General features: G+C 31.7%; 1 protein-coding gene across 3 annotated transcripts; it reads left to right on the top strand.

The window, feature by feature from the left end:
* The first annotated feature begins 2,536 nt into the window (after positions 1-2,536).
* Positions 2,537-22,182, top strand: LOC132713477 (lysine--tRNA ligase-like). Of its 3 annotated transcripts, XM_060696089.1 has the most exons (16): positions 2,549-2,679; positions 5,812-6,073; positions 7,855-7,984; positions 8,775-8,940; positions 9,512-9,605; positions 10,247-10,329; positions 10,650-10,753; positions 11,365-11,490; positions 12,524-12,643; positions 13,111-13,273; positions 13,709-13,882; positions 14,462-14,547; positions 15,092-15,177; positions 15,614-15,740; positions 18,027-18,170; positions 18,807-22,182. In XM_060696089.1, exons 2-16 carry the CDS (start codon positions 5,874-5,876, stop codon positions 18,876-18,878), a joined length of 1,875 nt encoding a protein of 624 aa, XP_060552072.1. In that variant the 5' UTR covers positions 2,549-2,679; positions 5,812-5,873; the 3' UTR covers positions 18,879-22,182. The 3 variants fall into 3 exon arrangements, with proteins under 3 accessions (XP_060552073.1, XP_060552072.1, XP_060552074.1); XM_060696090.1 differs by lacking the exon at positions 5,812-6,073 and having other exon boundaries at positions 2,537-2,679; XM_060696091.1 differs by lacking the exons at positions 2,549-2,679; positions 5,812-6,073 and adding an exon at positions 6,942-7,030.
* The last annotated feature ends 14 nt before the right edge of the window (positions 22,183-22,196 follow it).

Genomic DNA, 22,196 nt, shown 5'->3' with positions numbered 1-22,196 from the left:
TGAACAACAAGCAGAGATCAATATGACTTTCTGCCGGTGAATATCACATCATATTCAATGGCTCACTAGTCAATAATTGTTTTATTATATGAATAGGCTAAAAAATTAAAAAAAAATCACAGAAAGTACAACCTTATATACATGTACAAATTTTGCCTTGTTGAAGCGCGGGGAAAAAGACGCATGTGTTAAGCGTGCAACGACAACGTGAACACTGCGCATACAAAAATAATTCAAGTTTATACTCAACATTGTGGTGTAGCCTTTAACCTATTCCTTCATATAGACGTGTTTTGACGGCTTTTTGTCTTCCGCGCGCCAGTGAAAATGATACTAACCCAGTGAATATGATTTTATAAAAAGTTCTGTTGACTACTGTTTGGACCAATGAGATTGCAGCAATATTTAGATCGTATAATAATAATGTTATTGCATGGTTAATCATTCAGATATTAAATGCCATATTGAAGATCCTGTAACTCAATTTTTTATGGTTTTATATCATATATATCATGCTCAAATGCAGATTTATCAATAGTGTAAGTTCCAAAAAGCATTATTTGTAAAGATATTACTGAATTTACATTTCATGTTATTTAATAAAGGGAGGTAATTAGAAATTTATTTTCTATAAAGTCTAAGTCAAATTCTTCAATAAGAAATAAATGCATATATTTTAATGATTACATATAATGCGCACAAATATTTGCAGCACATATTTTACATATTCTTCGATGTTTGAAAATTGTTTTAGAGGCATAATTAAGTGTGGTTACAACCTTAATTACAATATACGGGATCTTTAAGTACTCAAATAAGGAACAAGAACTTTCATGTTATTAATATTAGCAATACCATAAATTTAATTGAAAGTTGAAAATTAAGCTGGAACCACATTGCAGTAATGAATATTTTGTTAAAAAATAGTACAATAGTACATTTAGGTAACAGGTTTGTGACACAGTTCACTAAAAGCTAAAAATATCTTTTAATGTAAATGTTAAGTAAGATTTTTGTGTTCTTTGTTACATACTTGAAGATAAAATAAAATATGGATTAAATTCTGAAATTAAAGTGAACTGTTGTTGTTGTTTTTGGGGTTTTTTTTTTTTGGGGGGGGGGGGGGTCCTCATACTTCTGTATTTGGATTGTTTAAAGAAGGAAAGATATTGTTTCTTAATTATTTTTTTTTTTCTTTAAAAGTTTGTTAGGCAGTAGTTCACACCTTTTAGGATTTGCTATGTTGTATGCACCAGCAAGCCAAAAATAATATACATTTATTTGTTTCAGTCATATGATACTTACTTTGAAATATTTATATACTTTCCTAATCATTTTAGTTCGAGAACAATTCTAAAACAGCCGAAAAGAAAAACAATCTTACTATGTTACATAACAAACAATGAGGAGAATAATAAAAAGGTAAAATTTGTGTTTGATGTGAGATATTTGTGCACTTATTAGTGCAGTATTAGCTACATGTCAGCATTTTACACAATAATAGCTACAGGGAAACGGACAAAAGCCCTCCCGTCAAAAAATGACAAGGCGGACAAAAGCCCTCCCGTGAAAATGACAGGGCGGACAAAAGCCCTCCCGTGAAAATATCAGGGCGGACAAAAGCCCTCCCGTGAAAATGACTGGGCGGACAAAAGCCCTCCCGTGAAATTAACAAGGCGGACAAAAGCCCTCCCGTAACAAAAATAAATATGTATGTTGAATACCTGTGTTTTTTTTCATTGCACTCAACATATTAAAATTGTTACATATATTTCTTGTTGTTTTCAATTGGCCTAAGAACCAGTATGAACCACCTTTTATTCTGAATATACCTTCCTGAAATGTTTAACGAGGTAACTTTTTACACAAATGTCGTTAAAACCAAAGTCACTTTTAAAAGTAATTGACTCATTACAAGGCACATTATAAATGTCTATAACTTTTAAGTTAGATAATTTTAACTTATTTTCATCATTTATTACTCTATTATTATTAACATCACATAGGAGTAATCCTTCATATCTACGTGAATAAATATGCACTTAATTACAGATTTTAGCACTAATTATTCAAATGCCTCTCAGGAATGTGCTCAAGCTCATACAAACACGGTTATGCCAATGGAAAACAAAAATATTCATGATTACAATTTTAATATGTTGAGTACAATATAACCTATTCAACGTACATATATGTATTTGCTGCGGGAGGGCTTTTGTCCGCCCTATTATTTTCACGGGAGGGCTTTTGTCCGCCAAGTCATTTTTACGGGAGGGCTTTTGTCCGCCCTGTCATTTTCACGGGAGGGCTTTTGTCCGCCCTGTCATTTTCAAGGGAGGGCTTTTGTCCGCCTTGTCGCTTTTTGACGGGAGGGCTTTTGTCCGGGAGGGCTTTTGTCCTACACTCATAGCTACATGAATAGGACATCTTACATGTACCTTTAGAAACCTTGTACTGCAGCTGATAAAAATCAAGATACGTGTTTATTATCTATAAAATCATAAATGCTATTTGTAAAGCAAGAGTCGGATAAAATTGGGCGAAGTACCTCTGATACAATGTAGTACTTCAAAACCAGTTACCGACTCTTGAGGTACGTGTTAAACGGAGTTTAGACACCAATTTATTTGGCGCAACACGTGGGAAAATGGCTGACACCGGCGAAAAATTAAGCAAGAAGTGAGAAACATAATCATTTAAAATGAAGTGCTTAATAAATGTTGGTCGCCATATATATATTTTTGCTTTGGAACAAATTATTCTTTGTAAATTTTTTGGAAGTAAAGCAATGAACTTCATCTACTTTTTAAAAAATGATGCAATAAAAAACAAATTATGAAATTGTTTAGAAAATCAATTTAATACTCTTAACCGTCCCTGTAAACGGTCAATAATAAACTTAAAATATTGAAATACAAATGTGACATCTGTCTTTGACAAACGTCCCAGTAAAGCCATTTACTGTCCAAGTCACAACTTGAAGATAATTTGCAGATAATCATCACATCAGAGGAAATTCCATGAGGTTGAAAATAAAATCATGTAAAAAGGAAATAAGAAAACATTTTTTCTCATTAAGGGTAGTACCAGAATGGAATAGATTACCAGATACTGTAGTATGTTCACTAGTCCAATAGATTAGACGTTACAGGCTTGTTATAGTTTTATGTTGGTCAAGCCTTTACGTCTAATAGTTATTGCTCAAAAACGCGTAGCATTTTGAAAAATTAAAAAAATGTCTGTTGACTTGCCTTTGAAGCTTTATTCAAAAGCTTATCTTCTGTTCTTTCAATTGCATGGTCTATCATTAACAAAAACTTTAAAACAATGTACTTATCAATTAAAAATAAAATATAAATATCAGTCTATTTCGCTCATCGGCCATACTGGTTAAGTAAAGCATTTTACAGATTGATTCCAATTTTTTGAACGGAAAAATATATTTGAACACACTGACGGTGCATGGGCAATTATTTCGTTGAAAAAATATTCCGTTAGAAACTTCTGGACTCATTTAAACGCTTGCATTTGAATTAGCCAATCAGATTTCGCGCACTGTATGGCGGCCATTTGTATATCAGCTGTACAAAGAATTTAATTAAATGAGAGGATTGAATCATGTCTTTTCGGTTGTGACAGTTCAATTATTTTGTTTAAAGGTATTTATTTTTTAGTTTTGTTCATAAATAGGTCAAAATTAATGTAAATACACGCTGTTTTAATTCATTAGATCTAAATCAATGTCTAATGTCAATTTTTTTGCTACACGATTTTGCAAAGATCTGATAAGACCTAACGTAACATGGAAAATGAAAAATGTAAAATATCAGATTAATGAATGATAAATATGAAATAGGTTACGTATAGGTCTTATAATTAGGACTATATGTTCACCAACGCTGAATTCGCTAAAAAACAGACTCGATAAGGTTACTGGTTATGATAAACAAATTATATACTGTTATACCGGATAATAATCATTGGGTGTCAGACCTTGAGGGGGTTACAAGAGATTTCTGATCTCGCGACCCTACGCTGGATAAAGTCAAGTAAAGTAAAGACAACAAAATTATGATATATATCATCTATGATAAACACAATCATGTTCAATAGAAACTTGACTTGATTTTCCAGTGTCTGTCAATAGTTGTCAAATTCCATTTCAAGTGCAATAAGAATATACATTCATAAATCACATAATATCAAAAACATTTCATTGATATTGAAAGTAAATTAAGTATCTGATCCAAGTAATACAAGAAGAGTTCATGGCTTTGTGTGAAGTGTTTATTGAGCTTGGTCACAAACACCTTTCCTAAACAAAAAAAGTATGAGCTCAGAAAGCTTGGAGCTCTTCGCAGATAAGTTGGACCAGGAATTATTAACAATATATTGAAATAAATAACTAATGTTTAACTGTCATGACATGATACATGCTTGTTCTAGATATCGCAAATAATAGAAAGTGTGGTTTCTGGTCATTATTTGCAAGTGACCTCAGAAAATTAAATTGAGGGTTCTAGCTTGCCAAGAAAATGGGAGACAAGTGACCGTTCTTCTGACAAATAGAGAAAAAAATCACAAGAGGAAAATAAGGGTTTTAAATTGTGTGAATCAGTGTTCGAATATTCAAATTCAATTGATTTTAAATTGTTTAGAAAGAAAACTGAAGGGAATCTACTCCTCCATTTAGACTGTTTAGTAAATTTGTAAACAGATACACTGTAGTATTAACTTTCACTTTGTAAACACAGGTGTTTGGCACATGGCCATGACTTAGACTATACCCCATTCCTCCTCTAAGACCCAAAACCCTCATCCTCTACAACCCAAAACCCTTAAACATCAAAAGTATTGACAAAAATCAATTATATGAAGGAGAAAAAAAAATTATGACTTAAAAGGTATTTTATTTTACTTTCATATTGTATAGAAAAATCAATATTGATCTTATAAAAGTATTCCTTTTTTTTTAGAGAGAATTTTCTCAGGACAACATCACCAATTGGCTGATACATGTATAACATGTATATAAAAAAACATGTTGAAATGAATAATTCAATACATAGTTGATATTGGGCTTTCAATATTTTCCATCAGTAACTGCTATGTTTAAGGAATGAAGTCAATTATTTACCCTGTCAGGGGCAAGCCGTTGTTTCCTTGAGCAAGAAACTTTACATTCTTTGCTTAGTACTGGTTGGTTCCAGGAACGGATTCGAGAGTGTTTCTATAAGCTTATAGCTTCCAACACAATCGAACTAAAATAAATTTGTATAAACTAATTATTGAGTACAAATTGCAAACAATAAATTTGGACATAACACAATATGTTTCATTGCTTTTGAAATATGAGGATTTGTTTTTATTTCAACAAAAAGTTAAATTTCATAAAGAATTACAAATAAAAAAAAAATGTTTGAACTGCCTAGTACCCCCAAATTTTGAATTGTCTCTATCAGTCAACTTTAAAACACTTGGTGTACATGAACTGTTACTTATGAAATTGAGTGTTAATTTATCATGTTGTCAATATTTTAATTTTTAAAGAAAGTCATCAGTGTTGCCATCAAACAAGACACTTGTTTAATGATATAAATGTTTGTTTCATGCTTAAAAATTGTTACTTCTTTAGTTGCTTATACCTGTATTGATTAAATAAAGAATGGGAATGGCCTGATTTAAGATACTTAATTTCTGTGTCATGTTAAGTACAAAAGAAGACTATATTTGATAAAGCTTAGTTTTCCATAAATGTAAATCGGTTTTTATTGTAGACACTAAGTTTAAATAATATACTTATATATTCAGATGCAAAGTACTGTTTTTGAAGACACATCATCTTTAATCCAAGTGCTATACCACAATGCACAATGTCCTCATTCAAACTGTGGCCAAGTCTACTGAAAGTGTTGGATAAAACTGTAACTAAACAGTTGAAATATTACCATTTGAAATCGGCTGGTTTAAAAGCAGCAAGTGCCTATGCTCCAGATGCCTACAGGGTTACACTATTGAGTCAGACACAAAAATTGCATTCCACTTCACTGACTCAAACTGAGTTTACATCAAGGTATGGTATATTCACTGCATTGGTTCTTGATATTACAAAGAAGAGTTAAGAAAATTACAATATAGATCGTACAAGATCCACCATTTCTGCAAGATTATTAGAAAATTTATTGAAATAAAGTATCCATTTTACTAACTTAAATTGATTTGTTTCTTTAGTATATGTGGGATTTTTTTCAAGGTAATTGAACATTGTATGGTTCAATTCCTCTTTACATTAAATTTTGTAGATCTGAAATTTGGTAACATATTTTTTATTTTTTTTTTAAATTTCATGAAAAATAGTTTTAAAAGGAAATTTTCACCAGTAATTTTATTTCTGGATTAAAAGATTTGAATGAAGTAATAATTTGAGAACCATGCAGTGTTTATGACCTTGCTTTGAGTTAAAAACAAACCAAGTTTAAATTACTCTAATGCTTGGATATAAATGATCACCTACAAAGATTCCTTTTCTTTTTCATTTTTTTTCCCCCATTTCACTAAAGCAAATAAGGGACATGCAAAAGCGTGAAACTTTTCCAGTGCATACTGTCACCTTGTATTGATCTTGCTTTGAACTTTTTAAGGTTTTACAATGTAAATAGAATACACTCATTTATTGCCCTATTGCATGATTTATTTACAAAGGAAGAAAATTTTGATTAAATTTTTAAAGGATTGTTTTCCTCTGATAATAGACATATAGTGGTTTGGTGAAATTATCTTTGAATATCACTCAGTTCAAAATATATTGCACCACCAATAAAGGGATTTCGTATATTTAATGCCATGAGATAAGGTATGATCATGTTATCAAAGCATGGTGTTACATTATATTAAACCTTGGTCTGGTTAAGGGGTAAAACCAATAAACCGTAATAAATTGGTTTATTTTTAAGTTAGTTATTCAACGTAATTAAGCACAGAATTTTACTCACTTTAGGATAATGGAAGGAAATGATGATCTAAGCAAGAAGTATGATTATTTACAAATTTATTTAAAAAAAAAAAAAAACATTTTGAATTTTTTAATAAATTTTAGGGAACGGAAAAAAAAAACTGAAAAAAAACCCAACTATATTATTTATATACAGTGTATTTAATAGTTATGGTTTGAAAGAAGATTATTTTAAAAAATAAAAATTCATGTGACATTTTATGGTTTTATGAACATAGTCTGCTAAATGAATAGATTATTTTATATGAATTGAATATATATAATTGATATGTAGAGTAGAGTTGAGTTTTTGTGTTTAAGGCTATTAAATGAATGAAATATATAAACTAGTAAAATGTTCATTACAAGTAATGAATAAAAGTATTAAAAGAGTTAAATTTTCACTGTAATTCAATAAGCTAGCATAGAAATAAGGTGTATTTTTGATTTCACTGTCTTTATATTGATTGCATCATAAAAGTTTAAAAGTAAAATATAGAAGCCTCATTTGCAAAAATAGCATGTTCTTTCCATAGGGTTTTCAATCAAATCACTGTAAATTAATTAAAATATTTAAAAAAAAACAATCCTCCCTTAAGCAGGGACTGTTTCAGACATCTTTCCCTTTGGAAAACTTTTAAAAAAAGTCATGCAGTTAGACAGTAAGACAAACTGTACTTATAGTTGGTTAATGGTACAAAACATAAGCTTGTATTGCTAAAATTCTATCGAGTTTAAGAGACAGGCCTGGCCCCTACCTGTGGAGAAAATCTCAGTAAATTATGAAATAAAATCATGTTTTATCTTAACTATGTAACTAAAGTTAAGATAAATGTAACCACAGAGTGTTGTGTTAATTTCAGTGAGTTGAAGAGAAGGTTGAAGGAGGAGAAGAAGGCCAAAGAAAAGGCAGAGAAATTAGCAGCCCAACAAGAGACACAGAAAGATGCTAAGAAGGAAGATAAAATCAAGGAAGAGGATATTGATCCAAATGTAAGTTGGTATCTGATATTATCAGGATTTGTGTAATTATTTTATCGAAATAGGGGGGTTTCTGTGGTTGGTTTTGTGCACTGCCTTGGAAATACAGTGGTTTTTCTCTATCAGGAAGAGGCCTTAGCCTCAGGCCTCTTGATTTTGGGAGAATTGTGGCTAAAATTACTAATTTGGGAAGTGTAGATTTTTGGGAAAACTGCATGATTTTAGAGAAAATTTCCATTGGAAAGAGGTCTTTTATAGGCCTCTAGTATATAAGGTGAAAAATCATTAACACAGAGGGTTTGAAACCAACCCGTGATTTTGATCTTGGTCAGAATGTAAGGGAGCTATCTATTACAGTAAATGGAAGGTGAAAAGTTCTGTATGTCTATTGGTGTCGGAAAAAATGAAGAAAGGGGCACCTTAGGTCTTATCCTGTCCAGTTAAATTGGAAAGTTGCCATATGGTCTTGAGTTCTTTACAGTGCCCCAGCAGGACATAAAGTCTAATCTCCATTTTCATTGACAAAATAGTTGTTTATTTTGTCATTATTTCTTAGTAACTTGGGCATGAATGAGATGTAGATCAACTGTAAAAGTGGGAAAGTTCATGACCTGGAAAATTTTTTATTTGGAATTATATCGTGCTTGGAAACCATTCATCTAGATTATTAATGGTAAATCATGACTTTAACTGATTAATGGCAAAGTTAGAAGTTGACATATGATGGTGTGTCTTGAAAACCAACAGCAACATTAAACTTCATCAAAATATATGATTTTATATAAAAAAATTTAAATTACAGGAATATTTCAAATTGCGATCAAGAGCTGTTGCCAATTTGAAAGGCAGCAATGACAATCCATATCCTCACAAGTTCCATGTTAGCATGTCTCTGGTAGAGTATATAGACAAATACAAGAGTGTAGGTGATGGCACCATCATGGAGGATATCATTGTCACTGTTTCAGGTAAGTTGGGTGGTTGTGTTGGTAATTGTCCAATTTTTTTCTTGTCATAATCATGTTGCATTGAAAGCCTTAAATTTGGATAAGTTTCAAGATGTGAAATTATTTTGTGATTATTTAATTAACAAGTGTCTTGAACCGCCTCCGTGGTTGAGGGGTTAGAGTCAATGACTTCTAATCCAGTTACCTCTCTGGCGTTGGTTCGATCCACGGGAGATCTTTGGTAGTTTAGCGCGGAGGAAGGTAGTCTAGTACTGGTGTAACTCTCCAGGAACGATGGTTAGGAAACTACCCGCCTATATGACTGAAATACTGTTGGGAAAGGCGTAAAATGAAACAAACAAACAAACAAAACTTGAAGTGTTATAGAACTTTATTGAACATTTTGTTTTACTTGTGGAAGTTGTGATGAAGTTTCTTTGGATATAATTACATGATTACATGTACATAGATTTTAGAGATTTTGGTTTCCTGTAAACTTACTGAAATCATATATAATCATATTTTGTTTTGTATATATTTATTTTTTCAAAAGTTTCATATAAACTTGCCATTAATTTAAATATTGTTACAGGTAGAATACATTCTAGAAGAGAAAGTGGGGCTAAATTAGTATTTTATGATCTCCGAGCTGAAGCAGTGAAGATACAGATAATGGCAAATGCAAAGTAAGTGACTTAAAAAGCTTATTATTTTAAAGATCATAAGTTGAAAGGTGTTACTACCAGTATGTATCGTAATGATTCGCAAGTGATTCTTATAGTAATTTTTGGCTTTGTTGGCTTACATAGTTACAATGATAACAGAATATGTTAAAGGAAGCTGTCTTGGTTGTGTATATATATGATCCCCTTTCTATATTGTTATTTGTATATATAAGTGTATGGGTTGAATTATTTACCTACTGCTAGCAATTGTGGGCAGAATCTTTGTAGAGTTTAATCATTTTAGAATAAAGATTCAAATAGGGGCATCATTGCTGCAGGTTCAAATCCCCAAAGTGACTGGATTCTTTAGCTTACGGAACATCAGTGGTTCTACTCTGGTGCCTGTTCATGTCTGAAATAATTCACAGAAGGGCACCTGCGGTCTTCCACACCAGTAAAGCTGGAGAGTCAATGTATGACCTAACTTAAGTTTATACTGTGTTGGTACAACATATAACCAAACAGAAAAAGAAGAAACAAAACAAGATTCAAATTGTAGAAGTGAGAGGTTCAGGAGTCTGCAGGCTCCATTTATTATCCAATGAACTACATTTGAAAAGCTTTAAATGTGTTTAAAATTATAGTATATCTATTACATGCAGGTACTATGAATCTGAAGATGAGTTTGCTAAGATGTTAGAAAAGGTCAAGAGAGGAGATATCATTGGGGTAGAGGGAATGCCTGGTAGGTACATGCTTAAACTGGTCCCATTTGAATATTTCTCATTTTACCAAACAGTAGTTTGTTCTGGAATAATTCCATGTTTTTGTAACGATTGGGTAAAATGCTTCCATAATGCATTGACTTGGAAACAGGTGTAAATAATTAAATATCAAATTTGGAAATAATCGGAGATCCATTTAATTTTGATAAATATAAGTATGGTTTAAACAGTATTTGGACATGTTTTTAAGGGGGTAAGAAAGAAAGAAAAAAAATTTCTACGAGTTATTGGTACTCGGATTTATTTGATAGCTCAGTCTTTGTCTATAAAATGTTTTCAGGTAAAACAAAGAAAGGAGAGTTGAGTATTATACCAAAAAAGATAGTCCTTCTGTCACCTTGTTTACATCAGTTGCCATCATTACACTTTGGTGTGAAAGATAAGGTTAGTAGTTCAGTTACATCATATACAAAACAGTAACACTCCAAATGAATCAATTATTAAATGTATATTAATTTAGGCATATTAACTATCTTTCTAGAAATGTTAATCTTGGGAACCATGTTAAGTAAATCTTGAGTTTTGCCAAATTGTACAGGTGATCAAGGACACTGACTGAATGTTACTTTCCTTTGTCTGCTCTAGTCCTTCTACAGGCCTTAAATTTCTTGAGGTTTTTCTTAAATAATGCATGGATAGTCATCTACCAGTAAAAGTTTGAAAGGAGTGTAATGAGGTTGACAGTGTCAGCATGTCATGAAACCTGACAAAAAAAAGAAATAAAGGAAAAGAACAATGTGTAAAATTAATCTGTTTTCAAACCCAGCCCCATATAAATGTGAAAGAACTACATTTTGCCTGGGAACCAATACCTAATAAAGTTAAATTGTAGTTACTTGTAGCCATTCTTATGGTACACAAGAAGGGAGACTCAAGTTATTATATTCTGTTCTCCATAGAATCTAGTTTAGTTGTTATACATGTGACAATGTATTATCTTCCTATGTTTAAATAATAGAAAAATTAACACACACATGGTCATTTTGCTATTGTAGGAGACCAGATTTAGACAAAGATATTTAGATCTTATAATAAATGAGACAACAAGAAACAAGTTTATTGTGAGAGCCAAAATCATCAATTATCTCAGACGATTTATGGACCAGTTAGGGTTTCTGGAGGTAAGCAAAAAGTTCCTTATAATAATCGTAATTCAATTTACAATATCTCAAGTATATTACATGTATACAGGGATTATTTTTGATTTTCTAAAATAGGATAATCCAGTAAAAGTCTTGAGCTCTTACAAACCAAACGTTTACTGTGCTTTAAGCTTAACCATTTAAAGAATGGAGAAGAGCTACTGTACACACCCAGGCGTCTGTAATGTTTTGGTTAAGTTTTGCCATGCATGTTGCTATTTCTAAAAGAACTGAAAGGGATAGGTTGAAACTTCATATACTTATGTTTGAGCATAATAGAAGGTCACTGACCAAAGCCCCTAACTCTAACTGGGATTTTGACAGAATTATAACCCTTTTTAAATTGAGACAATTCTACATTATCCGGGCTTTTGTTTTACTATTGAGCACTGCTATAAGTTGATCATGCTGTCCTAACAACAGCTCTAGTTTCTTCATATATATCATACCTTTGTTAAGATTAAGACTTAAAATTTCAGTTAACTTTTCATACTGCCTGACTTTTTCACCATCTTTTCAAATATTGCTTGGAGATGTAGACCTTCAACACATTCCTAGGGATCACATGAATTTTGACAAATTAACACTTGCATTTTTTTACCTTGGAATTTTTTTAAGATATGCAATAAATCCTGTAAAGCAGTAAGGATTATCAAGAATGTTGTCAGATCTTCTAAACAAATAAAGAAGAAGAAAAAACAACAAGTTTACAGGTCACTGTCAGCACTGTATTATATCTTATGTTTAAGGTCATTGACTTCAAATCACCTGCCCGTCACTGCTGTGGATGCGAATCCCGACAGGGACTTTGAATTCTTTCATGTGAGGAAGCTATCCAGCTAGCTTACAGAACGTCGGTGGTTCTACTCGGGTGCCTGAAATAATGCATGAAAGGCATCTGAGGTCTTCCTCCACCAGTAAAGCTGGAACGTAGCCGTATGTCCTATTATGTGTCGGTGTGAAGTAAAACCCAATCAAACAAACAAAATATCTTATGTTTATTTGTTAACAGGTAGAGACACCAATGATGAACATGATACCAGGTGGCGCCACTGCTAAACCTTTCATCACACACCACAATGACCTCAATATGGACCTATATATGAGAGTTGCTCCAGAACTTTACCTCAAAGTATGTTTGGTGATTAATGTGCTCCTTACTTGTCTGGTTTTACTATTCATAGTTCATGTTAAAAAAAAAACAGCAGCAGTTTAAATGATCTCATTTCTACTATGATAGTAGATAACAAAGTTGCCAGCCTATACATTTTACCTTAAGGGCTGGAAACTGTCTGATTCTCCACGTTAATCTTGAATAGATCTTGCAAAGTTTGATTTCTCTGAAACTGGATATCAATATATTTCTATGAACAAATTAACAAAAAACAAGGTTCCTTGTCGTTTTTTGTCACTCAAAAACCTCAGGTTTTTTTTGATGTCGGGAACAACAGTTATGCTATGAAACATTCAAAATTCTTTGGATGCATTTCTTCTAAACAAGCATTGAAATAGGAGAAAGTTTTTAGTGTCCAGAACAAATAATATCTTTATCATTCAGTTCATTGATTTTTGTACATAACAATATTTCCTGTATTTCAGATGTTAATAGTTGGAGGTTTAGATAGAGTCTATGAGATTGGACGGCAGTTCCGAAATGAAGGAATAGACATGACACATAATCCCGAGTTCACAACGATGGAGTTTTACATGGCATATGCTGACTATAATGATCTGATGACCATCACTGAAACTATGGTGGCTGGTAAGTTCCTCCTCTGTCATTTGTCACAGTTTTTGAAAGATGATGTTTGGCTTTTTAAAACTGAATAGTTATAAGATCTGTTTTCTTTTTGTTTGCAATGTAACTTTGTTTTAAAAGTCTGATTCATTGTAGATTCAAGCTTAACTAAATGTTAAAGCAGTAGACATCAAATCATTGTGTAGCATTTGTATATGAACCAAAAGTTGTAGCTTGTTCTGTTTCTATATTTGTAAAGCAATGTTTTATGAAATACAGATACTTGCATTTAAAATTTCATGTATTTTATTCGGCGTCAGTAATTTGCCAGTATATATTCAGTTTCTGGATTATCTTTGAAATAGATTTCATAAATTTTGCTCCTTTCATATCAAGCCCAATGATAAAATGACAGTGTGAAAGTATTCTGTTTAATCAAATATGAAAAAAAAATTTCAGGTATGGTAAAAGAAATTCATGGTTCACACAAGGTGCAATATCATCCAGAAGGTCCCGACGGGCCTGTTTGGGACATCGATTTTACACCTCCATTTAGGAGAGTCAGTATGATAGATGAGCTAGAGAAAAAATTAGGAGTAAAGTTTCCCGACCCAGCTAACCTTAATCATTCAGGTATACTAATTAGTTAAATTCTAAGTTTAATTATGATATATAAATATTGCCCTTCTGCTCATTATTTCTCTCACTGCTTTAGGTTCAAATTCTGACAGGGACTTTGAATTCTTTCATTTGAGGAAGCTAGCATCAGTGGATCTTCTCGGGGTGCCAGTTTATGCCAGAAATAATGAACAGAAGGGCACCTGAGGTCTTCCTCTACAAGAAAAGTCACCATATGACCTATACTATGTCTGTGTGATGTTAAACCCAACCAAAAATATATAATTGGCCAAAACTGTTTTTTTTTTACGGAACAAGATTTATTCACACTCTGACAGAGCAACACTTAGGTCTATAGTAATAGAAATATGACCTTTACCTTTGAAATTAACTTAAGCACTTGCCAGATATGATTTTGGGTTTTGGTAACTTAATCATTAGCAAGACTGTAAATATATGATTTAGGGTATGCAGAACTTTACATAGGCAAGACTTTAAATATTGTATACCATTCATTAATCATTTATTTAGAACTTTACATAAGCAAGACTTTAAATATTGTATACCATTCATTAATCATTTATTTATTTTCAGAGGTACAGAAGTTTTTAGATGACCAATGTGTCAAGCATAATGTTGATTGTACAGCACCTAGAACTTCAGCTAGATTGTTAGATAAAGTAAGTTAAACAGTCTAGGATTTATGCACTATTTATTCCATTACAAAATTATTCAAAGTGTTCTTGGTATGTGTCCTACTTTTTGACCAATGTTAAGGCATTAACTGGAGGAAAAAAATCTTGACTATTTCCAATATAACGGCTTTTATTTAACCATACAAAGATATTGTATTGTATTAAAGCTGCCTCTATCTAGGTAAATCATGGTCAATGTGAAAAGTAGGTCAACGAGTAAGTCAAGTCACTAATAAGGGTAAAATTAAACAATTTAAACAACTGCAGTCAGTCTTTTAGTCGTTCTTCACCAAAATTTAGGTAGGGTGTAGTTTTGGAGTACATGTGATGGAAGCCCAAATGAATAAGGATATTTGCCAGTCACTAATGGAGAGTAAAAAAAAAAGTAGATATAAAAAATATTTGTTCACTGTCAATAGTATTTTATTGAGGTATTAGTTGAAGTTTGGGATTTATAAAATGTCAAAGAGAATATCTGCATTTGAAGGATTTACTAAAAATAATGATGATTGTTTGTATTATTTTCCAGCTTGTAGGAGATTTTATAGAAGAAACATGTGTGAGTCCCACATTTATCATTGATCATCCACAAGTCATGAGTCCACTTGCTAAATGGTAAAAATTTTATTTTAATATTTTAGGTTATACTTAGTTTTACAATTTAATCAGTGAATATTTTGAATTTTCATATGAAATGATGGTTTTTGTCTAGATTTAAAGATGGACAAGTTCATATAAGATATTTTTGGTGGAAAGGATTTAGCTGTAGTGGGTGGAGTGGTCCATTAGTAACACTGTCTGGTTTTAGCTTCAGGGTTTATTGGTTCGAACCTCTGCTACTAAACTAGATAAATACCTGTGTTCTTTTCTTGCAGTCTAAGGTATTTAACAGCCTATGTTTGCTCATCTAGTGTGATCAGTGAAGGTTGAAAAAGCAAACATAAAAGAATGCTTACAATTTTTATGACATGTTTGTCCAGTCAAAGGTAATATGTTTTTGGTTGTCTAAGCAGTGAAATGTACATTTGAATTTCTTTTTTGATTGATGCAGGCACAGAGCAAAGTCTGGTTTGACAGAGAGATTTGAATTGTTTGTGTGCAAGAAGGAGATTTGTAATGCTTACACAGAGTTGAATGACCCAGTTGTACAGAGAGAAAGGTTCCAACAGCAAGCTCAGGTATGTCTTACAGTAACAGTTTAACATTTAAGAATAATATTTATACCACAAACCAGATTTTATTAAAGGTATAACATGTATATGTAAAGTTTGTGTGGATAATAGATTTGGATCAAGTTTGTTCCCATTAAATTCTGTCAAATATTTTGTCGCTGAAGAAAAACAAGAATAATAGTAATTAGCAAATTAATTTGGTTATTGTTCAAAACAAAATTTTAAAAAAGGGCACAGATCCCTTTATCCTGTTTATTCAACTGGGATAAGATCATATCTGTGCAAAATTAAATTAATAGATGTAAAATAAGTTTGGTTCAATCCAGCCCTATTTGTTGCTTACTTTTAAACACATTTTTCACAAATATCAAATAATATATGATATATTGCTCCAAATAAAGTGGATAAAAAGAAAAGAAAATAGAGGGAAAATATAAAAATATAAATATAAAGGCACAGGTCCCTCTATCCTGTTTATTCAACAAGGATAAGATCATATCTGTGCAAAATTAACTTGGACGTTGAAAAACAAGTTTGGTTTATTATAGCCTTATTTGTTGCTTACTTTCAAACAATTAATATGAAATAGGATTGTTTAATATGATAATATAAACAAAGTTTTTGAGAACGTGGCTTTGATTTTGAAGAAGTCAGGGCACAGGTCCCTCTATCCTGTTTATTCAACAGGGATAAGATCATATCTGTGCAAAATTAACTTGGACGTTGAAAAACAAGTTTGGTTTATCATGGCCCTATTTGTTGCTTACTTTCAAACAATTAATAAAAAAAAGGGATCGTTTAATATGATAAAGTTTTTGAGAACATGGATTTGATTTTGAAGAAAAGTCAGGGCACAGGTCCCTCTATCCTGTTTATTCAACAGGGATAAGATCATATCTGTGCAAAATTAACTTGGACGTTGAAAAACAAGTTTGGTTTATTCTAGCCTTATTTGTTGCTTACTTTCAAACAATTAATAAAAAAAAAAAGGGATCGTTTAATATGATAAAGTTTTTGAGAACATGGCTTTGATTTTGGAGAAAAGTCAGGGCACAGGTCCCTCTATCCTGTTTATTCAACAGGGATAAGATCATATCTGTGCAAAATTAACTTGGACGTTGAAAAACAAGTTTGGTTTATTCTAGCTCTTTTTGTTGCTTACTTTCAAACAGTTAATATTCAAGGATATAAACAAAGTTTTTGAGAACATGGCTTTGATTTTGAAGAAAAGTCAGGGCACAGGTCCCTCTATCCTGTTTATTCAACAGGGATAAGATCATATCTGTGCAAAATTAACTTGGACGTTGAAAAACAAGTTTGGTTTATTATAGCCTTATTTGTTGCTTACTTTCAAACAATAAAAAAAAAGGATTGTTTAATATGATAAAGTTTTTGAAAACATGCCTTTGATTTTGGAGAAAAGTCAGGGCACAGGTCCCTCTATCCTGTTTATTCAACAGGGATAAGATCATATCTGTGCAAAATTAACTTGGACGTTGAAAAACAAGTTTGGTTTATCATGGCCCTATTTGTTGCTTACTTTTAAACAATTAATAAAAAAAAGGGATCGTTTAATGTGATACAGTTTTTGAGAACATGGCTTTGATTTTGAAGAAAAGTCAGGGCACAGGTCCCTCTATCCTGTTTATTCAACAGGGATAAGATCATATCTGTGCAAAATTAACTTGGACGTTGAAAAACAAGTTTGGTTTATTATAGCCTTATTTGTTGCTTACTTTCAAACAATTAGTAAAAAATAGGATTGTTTAATATGATAATATAAACAAAGTTTTTGAGAACGTGGCTTTGATTTTGAAGAAAAGTCAGGGCACAGGTCCCTCTATCCTGTTTATTCAACAGGGATAAGATCATATCTGTGCAAAATTAACTTGGACGTTGAAAAACAAGTTTGGTTTATTCTAGCCATATTTGTTGCTAACTTTCAAACAGCAGTCTGTTGACACAACATTATAATTTCTTATTTTATGATAATAACTAATTACATGTACTGTAATATTAGGTACTTTAATATTAAGGATGAGTGGTTTGTCCCAGATTTCAAATCACTTACCCCTCACAGTCATAGGCTTTATCCTGCCAAGGACTTTAAGCTATCCTGATAGTCAGTTCTACTTTCACACATACTTGTACCTTAAATAATGCACAAATTATAAGGTGTTTGCTTATCAATCAAGGGATTGTGGATTTTAACTCTATTTATGTCATTGCCATGAGTTTTTAACAGGATGTTTCTCTACACAGACACTGATGTATTAAAACTTGATATTTCAGGACAAAGCAGCTGGTGATGATGAGGCTATGTTTGTAGATGAGTCATTCTGTACAGCACTAGAGTATGGTCTACCACCAACAGCTGGCTGGGGAATGGGCATAGATAGACTGGCTATGTTCCTTACTAACTCAAATAACATCAAGGTAAAATGTTTGTCTGTGTTCCTTACTAACTCAAATAACATCAAGGTAAATTATTTGTCTGTGTTCCTTACTAACTCAAATAACATCAAGGTAAATTGTTTGTCTGTGTTCCTGACTAACTCAAATAACATCAAGGTAAACTGTTTGTATGTGTTCCTTACTAACTCAAATAACATCAAGGTAAATTGTTTGTCTGTGTTCCTTACTTACTCAAATAACATCGAGGTAAATTGTTTGTCTGTGTTCCTGACTAACTCAAATAACATCAAGGTAAAGAGTTTTTCTGTTTTCCTTACTAACTCAAATAACATCAAGGTAAAATGTTCGTCTGAAAACCAGTTTATAGAATTATCTGTTAGAATAGATAACTTCAATGTTTTAATTTGGAAAAGTGGAAATTATGAAATAAAACTTAATGATAGTAAATATTTCTAGTCCTTTGTTTAGTTAGCTAAAAATTATCAATTCTAAGAGTATTTGAAACAAATGTTATACTTGTTCTGGTTAGCAGATACAAGGCCTTCATATTTCTTTTAATAAATCCTGTCCATCAGTATGCTCTACGAAATTTTAATGTATTTTATAGGATTTCTTATTTTGAAATTTAAAAGAAATGATTTATTATTTTATTTTTAGGAGGTTTTGTTGTTTCCTGCCATGAAGCCAGAAGATAAAACGGTTTTAGAAAACGCACCAGCAGATTCATAGCGGAGACATGTAGCCGACTGTAGAAACTGTTTATTTATTGATGTTACAACAATTATGTGATACTGTTACAGAAGTTTTCTTGAGACTGTTAGTAAATATTATTGTCCTATAAGACACAAAAAGAACAAACAAGATCACATTGTTATTTCAAATATTTTTAGCAAATATTTAGTTGAAATATACTGAGAACTAAATATATACAGTAAATTCTGCTTATAATGATCTACAGGGGACTACAAATTGATATTGCTACAGCTTAGAGGTAAATTAATTTGAAAAAGAAGTCTCTGGAGGGCAGCAACATCATCATTATAAGTGGAGTTTACTGTACTGTATTTTATTTTGCTGTTTCAGTCACAAGCTTTATAGTCCGTCGTCACCTTTCTGTAAAGAAAATTTGGCTGCCAATTAAAATCTTTTCACTATGTGCTAAACTACATGTATATAGAAGAACTTTATATTCATGTATAACAGATATAATGGCATATACTACATATCAGTGTTTCAAAACTTACTTTACTTATCAGTGTGAATTTAACAGATACTAAAACATGTTGAGAAAGACTGCAATTATACTAACAATTTAGTCATTTAATTTAGTACTTATTAAATGTCTGTCTTCTCTTATATTAAGATGATAAAAGACTTGTATTTTGTTGATAGTTCTTATGGCACTAATAGTCTATTTATAAAATTGCATTTGGGGTTCGGTATTGTTAATGTTACTGATTTTGAGTTTATTTGCCCCCTCACCTACGTGGGTTAGAGCATTAAATCTTAACTTTGAAGAAAATATGGTCATCTTTTGCTTGATATTACATGTATTTACATAAGAGTTTATTTTCCACATCTGTAGGAAATGTTGTCTTACGATCAAATTCGTGAATGTGTAACATAAAACTCTACTAAAAATGATTTATTTTTTATGGCCATCTATTGCTTTTCTTTATGTTCTTAATTTTGTAATAAGATTTGTTACATTGTACTTGACAATTGGAATATTTATTTCATAAATTGCTAGATGAAATGCTGTTAACTTGTTCTAAAGTTAGAATAAGAAATGTTGAATAAATGATAATCAATGAAATTACCCATGTACGATGTAGGGCAGTGTTTCAGCATGAGTACAAGTTTTCAGGCATTTGCCTGAAGTTCAGGTTTTTTCTACTCCTGAAAGTTCTCTTTTCCTATGTGAAAAAACAATTAAAATAATACTAAATTCGGGGTTTTCAGGTTTTCTGATATTTTCAACTTGCACCCATGTGTTTGCAGTTATGAAGGTCATAATTTTGTAACCTGCTCTGTTGGTATTACCAAAGCTATCCAACTATCCCCTTACACTTTATATGTTTGTATCAAAAATGTTGCATTTTATTTTTCTTCTCAAATACCTGTTGTAATTTATTGGGTCACAAAATACAGTATATTTTGATTTCAGACGCTTGAAAAGTTGCAGTGTTAATTAGAAATTTGTTTGTAGTTGACTTATAATTCAGTGTATTTGTGTGTGAAATGTAATAGTCAGATTTTTATTGCTTTGTCATTTTGATTTTTTTTTAATTGATAAACGCAGCATGTTTTTGATATTTATTATTATGAAAATTTGTGCTGTCTATGATGCACATGTTCTCTTTTTCTCCATATTGTAAGATAAATTACTTGACAAAGTGCTTTTCAAGAGTGGAAGTAGTGAGTTCTTAATTTTAATCTGCACATGAAAACAATTAATGAATATGTAAGCCATTAACAAATATTTACTAATTTTGATTTTTTGTTGTGCGAGTTCAGCTCTAAAAGGAGGTTATTAGTCCCCTACCGGTTTACCGGAGGAGACTTTAGGTTTACCCTCTGTCTGTCTGTCTGTCCGTCCGTCTGTCTGTCTGTCTGTCCGTCCATCCACAAAACTGGATCCCGCGATAACTTGAAAAGTACTGAAAATATTTTTATGAACTTGATATATGGATAGATGGCAGTATGGAGATTATGCACGTCTTTTTCTTTTCTTCCTCTGTTGAAAATTCTGGTTGCTATGGCAACAAATAGGCTTAAAATATGGCAAATTTTACACATAAACTGGATCCAGTGATAACGCAAAAAGTAGTGGAAATATTTTTATGAAACTTGAAATAGGGGTAGATGGCAGTCTGGAGATTATGCACGTCTTTTTCTTTTCTTCCTATGTTGAAAATTCTGGTTGCTATGGCAACAAATAGACTTAAAATATGGCAAATTTTACACATAAACTGGATCCTGTGTTAACGCAAAAGTAATAGAAATATTTTTATGAAACTTGTAATATGGGTAGATGGCAGTCTGGAGATTATGCACATCTTTTTCTTTTCTTCCTATGTTGAAAATTCTGGTTGCTATGGCAACACATAGACTGAAAATATGGCAAATTTTACACATACACTGAATCCAGTGATAACTCAAAAAGTACTGGAAATATTTTTATGAAACTTGACATATGGGTAGATGGCAGTCTTGAGATTATGCATGTCTTATCTGTTCTGCCTATTTTGAAAAAATATTGGTTGCCTTGGCAACAAATAGGCTTAAAACATGGCAAATATAACATTATTTGTGATTAGTCAAAAAGAGCTGATTTTTTTTTATGAAATTGCATCTTTAATTCAAGAGTTATCTCCTCTTTAAGAATTGTTATATTTTGGTAACAGGGATGTTTCAAATATTAACTTTAGAGTGTCCTTCAGTCCGTCTGTCTGTCTGTTCATAAAAACTGTTTCCTGTGATCACTTATAAAGAACTTTTCCAACAAATGTACTTAAAATATAGAAAAATTGAAACATTAGTGAATGGCCAATGGCCCTTCAGAATGTTGATGGGGTTCTAACCGGTATGGGACTTATGGATTGCTTGCAATACTATGATAATTGCTTGTTTTCTTGTAAATCATGGTTCATCACTGTAGTCAGATGCTTGAATACTTACACTAGTTATTTCTAAAACTCTTTAAAGATCAGAACTGATAACTGTGTTATATCATCGCATCAAAAATATTTAAACTTCATGTTATATTATTGAACTGACTTCAGTACAGATCTACTTATCTCTTACCAAATGCAAAGCATTCTTTACAAACATAGTGCACAACATGAGACTTTTCTAATATATTTTGAATTACACATATAAGATCTTTATTTACCTGAAAGATTAAAATGCTTGACAAAAAAAACAGAGACACCTATCACGTTTTTTATTTAGGTCAATTCAGACCTGATAGCATAGTGCTGTTAGTGAAAAGGAGAATTTGTGAAAATAAAGAAAAACTTCTGTACATGCATTGTGTATTTTATT

The sequence above is a fragment of the Ruditapes philippinarum genome, unplaced genomic scaffold (genome assembly GCF_026571515.1).
Source record: "Ruditapes philippinarum isolate M1 unplaced genomic scaffold, ASM2657151v2 ctg2184_1_1_1_1, whole genome shotgun sequence".
Taxonomy (NCBI): domain Eukaryota; kingdom Metazoa; phylum Mollusca; class Bivalvia; order Venerida; family Veneridae; genus Ruditapes; species Ruditapes philippinarum.
Note: the sequence above shows the minus strand (reverse complement) of the source record. Positions and strands in the feature narration are given on the sequence as shown.